The sequence below is a fragment of the Spodoptera frugiperda genome, chromosome 13, assembly GCF_023101765.2.
Source record: "Spodoptera frugiperda isolate SF20-4 chromosome 13, AGI-APGP_CSIRO_Sfru_2.0, whole genome shotgun sequence".
Lineage (NCBI taxonomy): Eukaryota > Metazoa > Arthropoda > Insecta > Lepidoptera > Noctuidae > Spodoptera > Spodoptera frugiperda.
The window spans coordinates 9,842,535-9,860,290 of NC_064224.1; the positions used below are offsets into that span (position 1 = coordinate 9,842,535).

Genomic DNA, 17,756 nt, shown 5'->3' on the forward strand with positions numbered 1-17,756 from the left:
ACCGGAATGTGAAATCCGGTATTCGACATATTATTATTTTTAATGTTTCTTTAAAAATCACGAGGATTTCCTCTCGAAACAGATATCGATAATTGGTTAGAATAATAAAAAGGCGCGAGTACCTACACTCGGCAACACATGGAACTATACAGGACCATATCATGGTCTCGCTTTGTATGACCTTTCCTTATATTCGACGGTTCAGTTTATACTGGTTTGTATAGCTTGATGTGTACACTAGGTATAGATAAACTCTTTGTGGCAGGAAACTTAAACGTGTGAATTTTATTATGTAAATATTGTATTGACTTTTACGGAACGTGGTGTGTGACGTCATCGTTTGGTTTGCGAAGTTTATTAGCAATGTGAAACATTGTTTAAAGCTATGGCTGTTTGTCTCAGTTCTCTTTGAATTTAGGCATTTTTTATAATAGGTAGTGAACACTATTTTTCCGCAAGTCTAAGGGTGATTTCAGATATGCTATGTAGCTATGATGCGAAGATGTAGTAATAGCTACAAGGTGTATACCAAACACTCAGAGCCGTATCATATCGTCGTCGGCGGTATTTCCGAACCGATACGACCTCCAAAACTTTAAGTAAAGAGCGTATTTCTTTTTAAAAGGCCGGCAACGCAACTGTTACTCCTCTGGTGTTTTGGGTGTCCATGGGCGGCGCTGATCACTTACGCGTCTGCTCGTTTGCCCCCTATTCCATAAAAAGGTCCAAATTGATCCAGAAACAGATTATTGAGTAAAAAATAATCTACAGTTCTTTATCAATCATTTACTTTGAATATTTAAATTAGTTATACAATACTTCTCGTAGAGTATCTTTTTTTAATTATTTTTTAAAATGACATTGGAGTTGTAGCCAGTTTATATAAAGCCCAAACTTTTTTTATTAAAAATAGATGTACACACGGAAACGTTAATTATTCTGCCACACACAATCTTCGTATTTTTCTTAATAATTATTATAATTGGCAATAAAGGCTTTATAACTAAGAAAAAAAATATTTTTCCAACATAATTACATCTTGCTTGATATTCTAATTAGTCATAGTTTTTTATAATTAAGATTTGCATTGTTTTAGGTCGTAAGTTTTATTCTCGTGTTAGTTAATTGTGCTGATTACCTCATGGAACTGACTGCCTCGTTGACCGAATGGTTGCAAGTGTGACTGCCGGACAAGAGGACATGGGTTCGATTCTCGGGTTGGGCAAAGTACTAGGTTTTGTTCGTTAAACTCAGTAGTTGCACGAAGTCTGGAATTGTGCCCGGAACTTCTGTAACCTTAGTATGAGTTGGCTTTATGTTTAAAGTAATAGAAATGAGAGCGTGTTCGGCGCTCTGATTGGCCGGCTCGGATAATCTAACCAATAACTCGTTCTCGCGCGCAAACACACAAACGCGATCTCGTTTCGATTACTTTAAACATAAAGCCAACTCATACTAAGGTTACAGAAGTTCCGGGCACAATTCCAGACTTCGTGCAACTACTGAGTTTAACGAACAAAACCTAGTACTTTGCCCGTTCGTTCTATTATTCTTGTCTTTTGTTCGTGATCAGCACGATCACGAACGAAAGACTATAGAATATCTACTGGTTACTACGAACAGATGATGATGATGATGATGATTTCTTCACATCATAAATTAGCACATTTGTGAATCTCCTTTCCATGACTCAGCCTGACATTACAACATGTATCACTTTATGCTAATATTGTCATAAACCGTAAATATTAATTCTGACGTGTTACAATTTTCCCATCACCTCGCTAGGCTTGTTATATTCTTAGAAAATAGATGATGACTCAGATTTTTTTCCACTTTATAAAATGTATTACAATATCTAAAAATAACGATAAAGTCAAAAATTAATTATGTCTCACTAGCTTCTACCAGTGACTTCACCCGTGTTCCTGTGAGATAATAAGTATCCCATATTTCAAGTCAGCTCGTACCCTGTCTGTATTCCAAATTTCATCAAAATAAAATTATGACAACTCACAATCTCATACAAAATTAACAAAAACGGTACGGTACTGAAATTGACTAATTGGAAAATTGGAAAGTATAATTGCTCAAATAATGACAAAGATTAGACAATGAACTGCAAACACGAGTATCTACTTAATTTTAATTGTGTTAATGCACTCAATTACAATATATCTTGAACCTTGATGAACTACATTTTATAATTTCTAATTAGTTCACTATAAAACAGTTTAGTCTACATATATACATACTTTGTAGCAACACGGATATATAATTACTACACATTGTTGCAATTGTACGATAACTAATTAATAAATAACTATTGTGAGGATGTACATTAGTAAAGTAATTGGATTATACGGATTAATCATTTAACCTTTGTATATATGCGTAATATTTCAATAAATAAGTATATAAGCGCTTTTTACTACATGCATATGAATATACGTACGATACAATACATAATTCGTACACATTTTTTTCTGTCCGTCTGTTCATTTGTTCTGGCTAATCTAATGAAACGGCAGGGCCGACTTTGAAGGGACTTTTATTGGAAAGTAGCTGAGTAACATAGCCCACTTGTATAAAAAAAAGAAGTCATTCTTCTACGCGGATGAAGTCGCGAGTAACAGCTAATACTAATATAAATGGTATGTTATTATAATTAGTTATTAGATAATATCTGTTTGTTTCCCAAATAAAATATATTAAGATGAATCATATAACCCAAACACGGATAGAAAATGTTAGAAGTTCTCAAATTGGTTAAGTAATAATTAATATTGGAGAATTTCACGATATTTTAACGACACGTTTACAATATTTCAGTGTGTAACTGGTCGTTAAATTTCAGAATATCACATGTTATGTACGAATATGGATTTAATTACGTTTTGTTTATAGGTTTAACGTTTTTAGTATTCTTGCGTCATGATTTACCTGAAAAATTGTTATATAGGTATTTTGTTTGATACATTAATTATTTAGAAGTAAAATAGAAACCAGATTGGCAGATATTAAAGAAGGGCCAAATGAAAAGTATACTTAACCAATGAGCTTGCATGAAAAGACTGACGACTGTTGATGAAGCGAAAGAGTTCTGTAAGATTCGTAGCAATTGGCGTTCCGGAGTATCTGCCTACCTCGATGGGAGATAGGCGTGAAGTTATGTATGTATGTAGTTCGTGACATAATATAAGTATTATAAAATATAAAAAATAAAAGATTCTTAAATCAACAGAAGCCATATTCACCTCTTTCACAAGTCACTAAACAATTTTCCCACAGTAATTAGTTAAAGTTCAAACGCTAACCAAACAATAACGCATTGTAAACGTAAACAAACACGTTAACTTACCGACTAGCGTGACGGATGTGTTTTGTCACGCCAATTATGTTTGAACGCGTGACAATTTGGTAACAATGGAGCCTTTAGTTTTAGTAAAACTGAATTATTTGTGTGAACTACTGTTACTGTTGTATAATTTGTGTGTAGTTTTTTAATAGTACGTGTCATTAGTACATATTGTGTTAGGTATAATGGATTAAACATTAGCGCTTTGTAATAAAAGTTTTGGTCATTAGTGTATGTCGAATTAGATGCTGTTTCTTTATAATGCAATTAAAAAATAAAGAATAATTAAAGTAGTTCGCTTTTTACCAGTTTCGGTGTAACCGTGGGTATCGTAAAATCTAATTCAGGACCTTCATATTACACAACTTATTTAATTTGAAGAGTAGCATTCCGCGACACACGACGGATCGGCGATTATCGCGCTGCTTGACGATTGTCATGAATATGAGCCTCTAGCATGGCTTGAAACTAGTCGAGTTCCTCGTCAAACAGTTACGTGAGTAAGCCGATATTAGAGTTAATTTGAACATAATATCAACAGTGCAATATTACTTCTTGGCTTTAAGGAACTCAGTACTTATATACCTATTTACTAATTTTGTAGTGCTTAACGGGAATTAGAAGTTTTTTCTACCAAACCGTTGCTTGACCTCCCGTCGTTTGTATAAAGCAGTTTACAGTTCTAAATCCATTGGTACCTATCTATCAATGGTCTGGGAAATACCTATTGTGGAGGCAAAAAATACTTGCAAAGTTCAAGTCGTACTTGATCGGTCAATGTTTTAGATTAGTGCTATTATTCAATTTACGAGTGGCGGCGATTGCTTACCATCAGGTGATCCGTCTGCTCGTTTACCGGTTTTTTTTTTTTTTGAGGGGGGCAAATCATCCAATGATTTCTGCCGCCTTAGGCGAGGTGAGAGGGAGTGTCACTCTGACTGACTAAAAACCACCCCGTTCCTTCTCCTGCTTTTTGAGCCGGAGCCCCGGTAAGCCCGCTAGGTAGTCCGCAGCTTCTAATACCATAATAATAAAATATCGCAATTTAGAAAGACCACTGCAAATAAAATATTCTGTACATACTATACACGTATGAATTTGCCTAGCCGAATGCTGAAATCAAATTCAAAATCTAGAACAATTTACAAATTAAAATTCATATTGAAATATTCATTGCGTAAACTGGAAATCGAACCTTGAACCCCTTTCCTTTCTACGATTGTAGAAGTCGTATTGGTACACAACTCAACTATAGAATACAACCTACATTTTATTTAGGTTATATAATGTACATAGACTGCATCGTTGGCCGAGTGGTCGCAAGTGCAATTGCCGGACAAGGGGGTCTGGAGTTCGATTCCAGGGTCGGGCAAAGTATTACTGGGCCTTTTTCGGTTTTTTGAAAATTTCTCAGTCTGTAATTGTGCCCAGTATATGGCAATAGGTTCACCCCCTATTACATGGGACTTATAACACTAGTGAAAAGTGGGTGCACATTATATAGCGGCATTACGTGCCGCAATGTGCACCTCTGCCTTCCTCTTCGGGGATAAACACAACAGTGAAACAGTATGAAACCACATGAAATTTCACCTTCCAAAAGTATTGTCTGCAAACCAAGCGTTCGAGAGAAAGTTATCTTATTGCTATTATGTAACATGTACGTATATAATACAATACATACATCTATAGTACGTTTGTTACAAGTGAAATGATTCATAAAGGTTTTGGCTATACGTACCTATGTAGTAATTATTCGCTCGTTAATTTAATTTCTATGTAGCTATGTAGTTATCATTTTGTTATTAAAAGTATCTTAGAGAGAAAGTTTTAAGTAATTCCTGCCCGTAGTTTAGGCTATTTGTTGTTGGTCATTCATTCGATCAAATAGTCACCATTATGCATTCTGAATGCTTGCATAAACAAGACGTTATATTATATCCGGGTCAAGCTAAATGTTTTTTAGATATATCGTCAAAATATTATCAGTAACCGCATATAGTCTGATATTTATGTTTAGTGTACCTATGTATGTCTATATGTATACACGCAAGCAATTACATTACCCATAACATTACTGGTAAAAATGGCGCTTACATTTTTACGTACATCCTACCATTCAAATAAAGTAACTTTGTAGCGATTCTAAAATTTAAAAAATAGTAGGGTTTTCCTTACTGACGCTATGCCTCCAGAACGCACGAACCCATTTCTACGTTTTTGCATTTGTTGGAAAAGTCTCGGGCTCCGTGAGGCGTTTATAGCAAAGAAAATTCAGGAAAAAAAATTAAAGGAACAACAGGAAAACAGGGCAAATCATTGGTAGCGAAACGGAGTTCGCCGGGTTTGCTAGTTTTCTATAATAAAAATCACTTAGAATATAATTTCCCCAATCTATGTCAGCAGTGCGTGACAGAATGCGTTGTGCATAACACACTAGGTACCACGGCCCCGCGGCGGCGTTGAGATGAATGAAATCGATTACATCGATTATTTCCAGAGATAACAGTGAAATGAATCGATTGAGTAAGATGTTACGATCGACTCGACGATTGTGTAATATCGATGGTGTATTGTTGTCTGGAATAATCCAAGGTGATTTGTAATAAACTAAATACTTTTAGTTAATATCTTGTGACAAGACCATTAATCACTTAAAAAACAAAAGAACGCTATGTTTGGTAGTTTTCTCAAGGAAATTGAGGAAAATATGCTCACACCTTTCACCCCGAAGGGGTAGGCAGAGGTGCACATTACAGCACGTAATTCCGCTATACAATGTACACTTTTCAGCATTTGTGTTATAAGACCCATGTAAAAGGGGAGCATATTGTCACTATGTTATAATTATACTAAAGAGTGTTTGTTAATGTCTTTCTTTCACACCATGATTTAGTATCTGGAGATAGTTAGGAGGGTATGTGACAATATGAACTACAATTATGCCTTTCATCACCAGCAGCTGGAAGACGCCTTCCCTTTAGTCCTCCACGTAGAACGACAAGCCGCCACCTGCATCCACTGGCTCCCCACGACTCTCTCTGACGTCGGTCCACCTCGTTACGTCTTTCGCCTTTACCTAGGAAGAATTAGTGTACTGAAAACCACTACATCAACAAAAATATACCAATACGTATGTATATGTATTAATTTGCTCCATCTTTCCCCAGTGGTGGTCAACAGCGTCGTGTTTCCTTCGCTGTGGCGCTGATGCACGACCCTGAGCTGCTGATCCTGGACGAGCCGACCGTAGGAGTGGACCCACTGCTGCGTCAGTCCATCTGGACGCATCTCGTGCGCATCACCAGCTCCGGAGACAAGACCGTCATCATCACCACACATTATATTGAAGAAGCAAGGCAGGCGCATTGTGTGAGTATCGTTTTGTTTTTAATTTTGTAACACTTCCTACCTTTTATAAGCTATATAGGGGAAACAAATGAAAGGAGAAACAACAATTTTCTATGCGCTCCTTTTTTATTGTATAAGCCGGTAAATGAGCCGAAGGATCACCTGATGGTAAGCAGAGGCGTTAAAGTGCGTTGCCGGCCTTTTGGGGGCTTGGAATTTAAGGGTTGTTGGGGAATCAGGGATTGGGAAGATTGGGAATTGGGTAACCTCACTTACATAACGAAATACAACACAAGCATTGTTTCACGTCAGTTTTCTGTGAAGCCAGGACATAACTCCGATCGGGCTGGCCCATACGTGCCGAAGCATGGCTCTCCCACACTTTCTTCATGTTCTCGCATATTTTGGACATGAATTTATTTCAAGAACTCATACATATAAAATATCATGAGTTCAGGAGCTAAAAATTCTGAAACCAAAAACGATAATATTTTTTGCAAGACCTGAAGATTGAACTCGTGCCCATTAGCAACCAGCAGTCACGTGTACAATCAGCCTATCAATTTTGTTTATCATATATTATGTACAGGTACTTTGTACATACAATATTCATAAAAGCGAATAACAATAAATGGCTGTAGATATTTATTTACTACAGCGACAACTTTGTTCCTTGTCAATTGATGGCAATAATAGCAAAAACTTGCAAATTTTGTATAAAATTGTTAATCTTCCTCGAAGGTCCTCTTGCAATGACACGTGTTTTGTCTGACGTTAAACACATTATGATGATAAATATCTAGAGGTAGAGAGTATTTTAGTGTTGCCATGTATGACGTCATGGCTTCTTTTCTCCGAATAAGTACTTAAATAAACATATACTACACGTTTCACGTTTTTTACACGTGGTACAGTCATGTTTTGGCAACTCGAACTAAGGGCTTAGTGCGAGTTTCTTTTTTAAGTTAAAACTTGATCGAAATGTTACCGCGTTTAGCCATTTTGGTTAGTCAACTGGAGCTGGCCAATCAGAGCTCCGAAAGTCATAAAATATTCTCACACTAGGCCCTCTCATTGATACTACCGCCTCACGGAAAACCAGCGTGACGTAGACATGATGCAAGCAATGTTTTTCACCTTATAAACTCACATGGAAACCAAAATCCCAACAGGACCGCAACAGTATCTAACTCTATTGTGAGTGTTCATCATAGGTGGCGCTGATCTTCTGCCCTATGAAGATAAAGAAAGGGATATGAAAAATTCAAAGATACTTTTTGACCATATTTCATAAAATGCCAGAAAAATCACATAACAAGGAGTTTACGTTTACACACAACATATAGAAATATACACATACAGTCTTAACACCTGGTTTTAAAGAATATAATTCTACAATATTCAGATAATACCAAAGTCCCTTTCTAGAAAAACATGCCAAACGATGTAATACCAGTTAAAATATAATTTGAGCAACCTCTTAATGTTTCCGGAATGTAGTTTCCTTGAACAATCTTGTTTTCTTATAAAAACTGACGAATCAAGGCTCACTGGTTTCCACGACTATATGTCATTAGCATACTATGTTTATACATAATATCGGATAAACAGAACTATTAGAAGCCACAGAAGAATAAAAAAGTTTCGGGAAATACACTTGAATATAATATATATTTTAACAATATGTCTTACAGCTTCCCCCATGAGGGCTTTTCTCTACAAACCTTTTCAAACGGAAAAATTGTAACAAAAAAAACCGGAGACCCGAGACCTCCCTCCCCAATCCCCGATTTACCAACAACCCTTAAATTCCTAGCCCCCAAAAGGTTGGCAATGCACTTGTAACGCCTCTGGTGTTTCGGGCGTCCATGGGCGGCGGCGATTGCTTACCATCAGGTGATCCGTCTGATCGTTCACCAGCTTATACCATAAGAAAATATAATTTACTTTTATACAGAGTATTGTCGCATGTCCAAGCATTCTTCTTCACTCTGACTAACAATTTGTAACTCTTTCCAGATCGGTCTGATGAGAAGCGGTCGCCTCCTGGCTGAGGAGTCGCCACAGGCGCTACTGCAGATGTACAGCTGCATCTCTCTCGAAGATGTCTTCCTCAAGCTGTCTAGGAAACAAGGTAGGTCTTCAACTGCCTTCCTATTAAATAAGAGGAATTTTAGGTCTATTGTATTTTTGCTTAGAGGAGTTTTTAGGTCTATTTAATTGTATTTTTGCTTAGAGGAGTAATTTTTAGGTCTATGAAATACGATTTAGCGTGAAGGGTTTTATAGTCCGGTCAAAAGTAGGGTGTTAGTGTTTATTATTAGTGGCCTAGAAAATCGTGGTACGTCCCTAAAGTCTTATAAATCTCTTGTCTTGATTTCTGTTGAGCCAAAGGTGTTTTAGATATGTTTTGAGATAATATGTTTGCGACAAACAATGTATTTAAATTATTCTTAGAGCCTAATGGCTCTTTTAACCACATTTTTTACAAAGAACGATTCTCCCATCCTCGATAAATCGGACACGTGACTTGTAACAACATGAGACAGTTCACTGCACTCGAATTTACACTCTAATCCTATAAACAGTAAGAGTTAATTTAGAAATTTAACTAATAACGTTGAAACATTCCGATTCTCACCTGGAGAACACAGAATGAATGGAACAGAGGAAACAATAGAGCTGTGTTCACACGATATCCTTGTTAATGTTTACATGAGCCGGTGAGAACTCGGCCTTACTTAGACATTGTTTAGTTATAACTTTATAACAATTCATTGACCAGGCCGTTGATCTTTGTAATTATAATTATAATATAATCAATGACTTTCCGACATTTTTTTTTTTAGTAGGTAGTATTTATTAAACATTTTTATTCGCTGAATCATTTTGAAAGTCAAAACTCCGGTGATTGACTCGATAATGTAAGGATTAAATAAAAACATTATTTATAAAATTAAATTAGGTATATCTTATACGAAAATCTTAATTTTGTCATTGTTCTTGGTATAGCAAATTAAACATTTTTGTCCTCTATATGGAACTCAAAAAAAAAGGGTGGGCCTCGCATATAAGTCTTAAATCATTTGTTCCAAATTTTTTTATAATTTTGGGGGTCAAAAATGCACACAAAATGTCTCCCCTACTTCTTCCAACGGCTGTGGAAATCTTATGTGTTATTTCAGACAATAATCTAACCCTGATTCAAGTTTCATCTCGATCCCTTCAGCCGTTTTGACGTAAAGGAGTAACAAACTGTCGCATTTATAATATTAGTAGGATATGTCCTACTTTATAAAACTGAACTTTATCAACAGTTATTCTGTCTGCCTGAAACTAGTCACGATCCGACTGAAACTGCAACATTTCAGCTGCACGTTTTCACGAGCGCTAACTATCGGAGCCTTACGCTGTACAATGTACATGCGCATGATCATAAACGGTATTGCGTAGTAAAACATTATCGTATTTTGTTATGTACACTATTCTAACATGTGTTTATTGTTCACTTTACTTTCATAATCTTTGTCGTCATGTTGTAAATTGTTTTTTCTTAGTATTCAAATTAATTGTAATCTCCGGAACTAGGGGTCTGATTTTGAAAATATTTTTTGGGTTGGATAGTCCACTTATCGAGGAAGGATATAGGTTATAAAACATTACGTTACGTTCAATAGGTGGCGAGCAGAGCGGGTGAAACCGCTCGGAAGTAGCTAGTGTTTTTTAATACCATAGGATAGGTTTATGGGACAGGTAGTTCATAATGAATGTAGCACTAATTACTCAAAAGGAAAGTACAGGGGCATACCCTATTGCAAGGGAATTTTAACATAACTGACGAAAATAATGTAGAAAAAAGAAGGAAAGACTTGATCATACAATTATAATGATAAAATATCTATGGCTGAAATCGACCTGTCCACTTGTTCATTGCAAAATTATATACAATAGTCCAGCTGTTGCCTAATTTAAATATAAGCTGTTTATTAGTACGCAACGTATTATGAGGAGATCGTAAAACGTTAATGACTATTTGAATCACCTGTTTGAGGTATAAACATAATTATAAGTACAATACATGAGTTGTATAACTTACCTAATATTCCATATTGTTACTTGGTACATAATACATTTAATTCTTAGAAACGATAGACAGGGGGTAACGCCTCCGGACCTGCGGACTACCTAGCGGGTTACCGGGGCTCCGGCTCCAAAAGCAGGAGTAGGAACGGGGTGGTTTTTAGTCAATAAGAGTCTGATACTCCTTCTCGCCTCGCCCAAGGCGGGAGAAATATTGCGAAGGTCATGTAATATATGAACTTGTATATAAGTCAGGTCACGACGTAACGTTATTTCTTGAACACCATTTTTATATAATAATCATAAATCAAAAATTCAAGAAACTTGCAAAACAATACGCATTTCTATCGCAATCTAGATATTTTACGTTATGTAAATTGTAGGGATATTGCAAAATTATTTATTTGCTAGACTAGAAAATAGTACGTAGGACTAGAGATGGGGTGACTTCTTTGTATGATGAATACTCGTAAAGAACCCACCTACCTCATCTCACATTAACCAAATTTTAGCCGAATATTTTTACTTCCAAAATTCGTGCGATATTATTAAATATCCACTCAAATACTACGATTAATTTAAAGATTTTTTATATGACTCTCAACCTGAATACAGATATATATGACTCTCAACACAAATACAGATACCCACAGAATAGAAGTCTGTTATATTTCCTTATTATCTACTTGAAGTAAAACTATCCATTTTTATCTTCTTGCAAAGGTATCTTATTACTAACTGTACCTGTTACTATCCCGATCCTGAATACCCATATACTGTTTATACATGTAAAGGTATGGATACCTAGTGAAATTTTGCTCACAACTTCTGGGTTCCGCAATCTGCCGAATACTCGGCCTTAGCACGCACATCCCTAGCCGCCGGCCGAGGAATGGCAATACATTGCGTGTCGGCGCGGCCTTACGAAACCGATACACAATGCAAGGTCCGACGCAACTGGCACAAACTATTGTTCGACCAATTATTTTCGACATAAACTGTTTTATTTACTTACTCATCTCGAGACAGTGGGTCAAAGGTGCGCTGTCAAGGTTCCACGAATTATTCATAAGAATTACACAATTTATACGTATTTATTGAGTAGTTTTTACCTAGTAATTGATGCGTCTAATGAATACAAATGTAGGAAGACATCTTCGATCTTTACGGCAGTTTATCGCTTTTTGCCTTATGTTTTTATTCCTGCCTCGTCTATTTATATTTAACTTCACATTAAAGCCTTTTTATATTCTAAATTCCCCTCATTTCTCAGTATCAATAAATAAAAACATACTTCACAATAATAAAATTCTAAAACCTCGTGTACAGACACGTGGTACCTACATAATGCATATCTCTTATACCTGTCCTTTCTACCACTTTAATAGTGAATAATATATTTAACAACAAAGTTGACAAATGAATTACTTCAACGGATAGTATTCGGTATTCAGTTGTCGCCGAGTATGCGGCAATGAATAGAGATGTCATCGGCTAATAGTGCGGGGCCATTAGTCTTGCCATAATAAGCAAATAAGCAGGTTATTGATGGTAGTACTCATTTGAATACAAAAAACCTACCATTCACTAAGTATTCAAGAAGTTAGTCATCATCTTACTAGGTATTTGTATTAGGTCTATAAACAACATCGATTTGCCTAAGTACTTAGGTACCTAAGTAGTTAATGTGCTCCTAGGCAAATCAACTGAAAAGAGGTACATGATATAAAATTATAAAGAGACAAGATCATAAGAAAGAAAAGTCTCTTACCGCTGTACTCAGTCATTTAATGGTAACTTAACCCCGTCCTTAGTAGTTGTTTTCGGAACAAATTTTACTATGGAATAGTTTAAGTAATCATTGAGTCTTTGACTGCCAATAGAAAACTGTTGAAGGCAAATCCTCCGCTAACGTCGGTCACCGGTGACCACCACGGCGTTCAATGTGTTAAATGTCTCTGACTACAGCAGTTAATTCAATACTGAACGAGTCCCTTCGTGAGTAGGTATTGATTCTTAAGAAAAGTCAACGTGTAGTATAAATCATGAAGAGTTGAGTACCACAACCGCTATAGGCAGAAAGTGAATAAGAATTAATTTCGTTTACACAAGGCAGTATTACACAACGTCCCTAAGTGGACCAAGCAGTTGTTTACTTGACCAAATGGCCAAGAAAAAATGGCGTGACTCTCATTACACTGAGAGGGATTAGCTCACATCTCGAAGGCAATAATTAAGTCGTAACGATCAGTTGCGTAGTGCATGTACTGGGTAGATAGCTACGTGTCAGTGGAAAATTGTTGAGCCAAGGCCATTGAACCATTGTTTGGACCTGTTCATTGCAGAATTGTCTAATGATGTTTATTAATTTAGATAATAGGTAAATTGTAAAGACGGTGGCGTATGGCAGTGTTGTTGGGACCTGTATATGGGTAATTTTGCAGTCGTTTAAGGATAAAGAGGATCTCAGCGCTAGCTGACATCAAGCAAGAAAGCAAGAGCTATCTTGCTTTAGAAAATTGATGTTTAATAAAATTATTTGTGATAGTAGCGCCTAGCTTCACTGACAGACAGACTGATGAACTATTTAATTTGAAGTTTTAAAAGAGCCTAATTAAGGATTTATTGAAATAAGTGCTTTGACTTTGAGCGATTTGTGTCTTATACTTTATGTTTTTAAGTAGTAACCATAACCAAACATATTCTACATAATATTTTAGTTTAAAAACCCTAATACTTACCAAAAAATATCTAACCACATAAATATGGCATGGGTAAATAAAACAAATACAATTATATAAAGCAAACTATACTTTACCTCTGAGTTTGTTTCGGAATTTCTTCTCAGAGTAGTCCGATAGGAAATGCCGGCCTCATCTAGTTATTTAAGAGATTAACGTGTAAAAGAGCTACTTTGTAACCTATTTACAAAAATAAATATCATTTATAAGAGCTGGTTCCACTATAAACCAATTCGGTAACATTTCATGAACTTTATCAACTTAATCGGTTAGACACGAGCAGTTTGCATCGAGTAACCTACTAAACGCAGCAGGAATCACATTATTTACTTAATTGCACGTGTCCGAGCGTCGCGTCATCACGTGTAGCACTCTCTCCGTCGAAGTCACAAAGAAATGTTTATTTTCTACCTGAATGCTCGTGGTAAACAATTTCTTCCTATAAAAACAGCATGATAGCTTGTGTTCATGGAGCATTTTGCATACCACAACGGTTTTACGGTCATTTGAGCATAGTTTTTAGTTGTTCTTGTGTAGATTCATTTCTCTTTCTTCTGGTTTCACTGGGTATCAGGTAGAATCATCAGATTAGATTAGATTTCAGTTATGATCCTCCCACTGCCGGGCAAAGGCAATAGAAATAGAATGAAAGGCAATAAAAAGATTCAAAATTATTGCATTTTACATGCAAGCGAAGAGACATATGAAGTCCTCTTTATTGTATCAACCGCTTAGCGTCATACCACGCATTGTTATATAGACCCGATGTTATTTTAAATGTTGTTACACTGCACAAAACTCTTTACAGTTATGTTATTTATTTATCACTATTCTTCTTCTCTTATCTGCTCTTAAATTTACTTCTTTTATTCTAGAACCTCGTACAACACCACCGCCATTTTCTTCATCCCACTATCCTATCTATCACACACTAAACAAGAACCTTCTTCCTTTCAGTGGACCAACATACCCAACAAACCGTTTCTCTTCCAGGCCAGGCCAACCAAGTGGTTGAGCTGAATGTGACCGGAGGAGCCCTGGGACTGAACAAAATGTCCAAGAGAGAGGAAGCTCCCTACGCGGCTGAGGATGCTCAAGTCGTGGGTCTGGTGTTCCATCAGAGCAAGGAAGTGCTCATCGTAGACCATGGTGCAGGGTCGAATGGAGATGTGAGTTGGTCTTGATTTTTGGTAGAAGAGTCAGAAGTTATTGGATTTAAATGTGTGTGCACGGTAACTTGTATGTTTGTAAACGCACCCACGACACAGGAGAAAATCATAATGTGGGGCAACGTTTTAAAAAAAAAAAGTTCTTGGAAAGTGAGATCTAAAAGAGAGTTTTAAAAACATATATTGTAAAGAATTATTCGTTTCTTCTTACTTCTTCATCATCTTAAACTTGAAGATCTTAAACAGAACTAATCAAACTCCTTTTTCTATTCCAGATTCCTGGCAAGGTAACGGACGTGACACCCGACTGTGATGACTGCGGAGACTGTCTAAACGTAAGTATACTGCTAATTAATAACAAGAGACTCAAGTAATTTTAGTGTCGCTGTTCTCATTTATAAAGAATCACCAAATATTGGCATCTCAAGAACCATATTTTCTGGTGAAAGAGATTGATTTTTGTCGAAACAAGACCCATTTGTAGAACTTCATCTGACGACCTAACAACCTCAATTCTTCTTAAAAAATCTACATCACATAATTCTTCTGTTCCAGTTTACATCTCGCGGGAAGATAAAGGCGTTGATCCAGAAGAACTTCCTCAGGATGTGGCGAAACATTGGTGTGATGCTGTTCATCTTCGTGTTACCTGTCATGCAAGTCATTCTGTTCTGTCTGGCCATTGGAAGGGATCCTAGTGGACTGAAACTGGTGAGTCTACTGACAGCTTCATATTTTACTCTTCAATTTCCATTGTGGCAAGATCGTGATTCCATGATAATAGGTCAATTCAAGAAGCTTAATAGATTACTAACTAATAATGGGCTGATGGATGCGGCGCTGATCGCTTACCATCAGGTGACTCGTTTGCTCGTTTGCCACCTATTCCATAAAAAAAAAAACGGATGAGGCTTAAATGAGAACCTTCTTCATACTTAGAAAAGAAGAATCACACATGAGATCGCAAAGGTTTTAATGACTGAAAAGAATTATTAGGCCACTACAAAGTGGTCTGCACCCTTTAAAGAAGAGTCATTTCGGAAAAAAAACATGTAAATACAAACACAACTTTTGCTTACTGACTGACTTAACAAAATCTTCATTTTCTTCTTCCAGGCTATTGTAAACGACGACGTCCGCATTATCGATGGCTACTGTCCGTATAACTCGTCCTGCTCAATGAAGAACCTATCGTGTCGATACCTGGATAATCTGAACAATCATACGATAAAGGAGTACTATGCGAACCTTACGGACGCCCTGAAAGCGGTCGAGGACGGGGAGGCCTGGGGAGCGCTCTACTTCAACGAGAATTATACTGACTCTCTTGTAGCGAGACTGGCTTTGGGTGAGTGATTTCCAACTATTGACCAAGAAAAATATCCGCAATATTTGTGAGAAGTTGAAGATCTAGCTCAGTAACTTAGGCTTATATTTTTGTAATAACTATCGTGAGACATATTAAATTAACAAACAAATGCAGAAAAGCTCTAATAGTTTCGAGTCACAGACTCTTCATCATGAGCAGCATGCGCAGATGCGTCGCGTAGGCTACTCAAGTAGACTTTTCCGATAAAGAAGAATTTTCAGTAAATCCTTCATGTCCTTGTCAATACAGTCCATTATTGCACCCGCCTATAATAATATAAGTTAAGATAGTTTCATAATTTTCTTAACAGCTCCTTAATGAGTTTGTTCTACCAACAGCTGACACTGCTGACAACGAAACCATCACGTCTTCGGAAGTACAAGTGTGGCTCGACATGTCCAACCAGCAGATCGGACTCATGCTCAACAGGGACATACAGTTCTCATACAGGGACTTCGCTAAGGTACAAACTATTCTTACATGTTCTTGGGATCATTAAGAAAGGGATATCGAGAAATGTTCGAGTTTCTCAGTTTGACGGCTTACAATCCTCTATTTAGGTCTACTAGGGGATTCCTTCACTGCTATATTTCAGCCTTAACGTCATAAAACTATATCAGCATTTTTTCTAAAAAGATATAGGTACACAAGGCAGTGGAAAGCTGTATTTTTCATATTTAATTCTAAAACATCAACTAAATAGAATAACCTTCTAGATAATTCTTCTGCATGATCTAATTCTCTGTGTTCTTCATTCCAGGACTTGCTGCAAACATGTGAATACAATCCAAAGCTAGGTGACATCCCTATCGACTTCATGGATCCTATCTACGGCAACAAGAACCCATCCTTCACCGACTTCGTAGCTCCGGGAGTTATTCTGACGTAAGTTAAAACTTCTGTGATTAAAACTGAATTTTAGAATGATAAAAAGATAATTTTAAAATTTATATTGACTTAAGGAATGATCATAGAGAAAATTGGAATAGAAAGTCAAAAGAGATATTGGACGGCTAGGCTTAGTACTGAATCTTATCTAAGACTTTTCTTTGCGTAATGGGCACCCAAAAATTCTGCAAAAAATACATACCTAGACTTAAAGTCATGATTTGTGGTTTCCATAATTAGGTAATTCCTAACGTTTCCTTCTTTCTTTCCAGAATCGTATTCTTCTTAGCCGTCGCCCTAACATCATCAGCGCTGATCGTGGAACGTATGGAAGGTTTGCTGGACAGGTCCTGGGTGGCTGGAGTGTCTCCCGGCGAGATCCTGTTCTCCCACGTGGTGACACAGTTCGTGGTGATGTGTGGACAGACTGCCTTGGTGCTCATCTTTATGATATCCGTGTTCGGAGTCAAGAATAACGGAAACATCGTGTTTGTCATCATGTTGACTTTGCTGCAAGGTGAGTGTACTTGATATTTTATTTTAAGTGTGGGAGAGCCGGAGAATGGGCCGGCTCGACCGGAGTGATACCACGGTCTCACCGAAAACCGACGTGAAATAATTCTTGCGTTGTGTGAGTAAGGTTACCGGAGGCCGAATTAACCCCCTTCGTAATCTTCCCAATCCCCTATTCCCCAATAACCCTTAAATTCCTAACCCCAAAAGGCCAGCAACGCACTTGTAACGCTTCTGGTGTTTCAAGTGTCCATGGGCAGCGGCGATTGCTTACCATCAGGTGATAC

General features: G+C 37.0%; 1 protein-coding gene across 5 annotated transcripts in view; it reads left to right on the top strand.

The window, feature by feature from the left end:
* LOC118270582 (ABC transporter G family member 20) overlaps window positions 1-17,756 on the top strand; it is a 106,888-nt gene that overhangs the window by 86,499 nt on the left and 2,633 nt on the right. For 3 of the 5 annotated variants that reach the window (XM_035586211.2, XM_035586214.2, XM_035586212.2), the window contains 9 exons: window positions 6,529-6,730; window positions 8,729-8,843; window positions 14,488-14,699; window positions 14,975-15,034; window positions 15,255-15,410; window positions 15,816-16,047; window positions 16,407-16,531; window positions 16,829-16,953; window positions 17,229-17,473. In XM_035586211.2, the coding sequence (XP_035442104.1) occupies window positions 6,529-6,730; window positions 8,729-8,843; window positions 14,488-14,699; window positions 14,975-15,034; window positions 15,255-15,410; window positions 15,816-16,047; window positions 16,407-16,531; window positions 16,829-16,953; window positions 17,229-17,473 (1,472 nt within the window). The remainder of the gene's footprint in view (window positions 1-6,528; window positions 6,731-8,728; window positions 8,844-14,487; window positions 14,700-14,974; window positions 15,035-15,254; window positions 15,411-15,815; window positions 16,048-16,406; window positions 16,532-16,828; window positions 16,954-17,228; window positions 17,474-17,756) is intronic. The other 2 variants (XM_035586213.2, XM_050698113.1) reach the window with 1 other exon arrangement.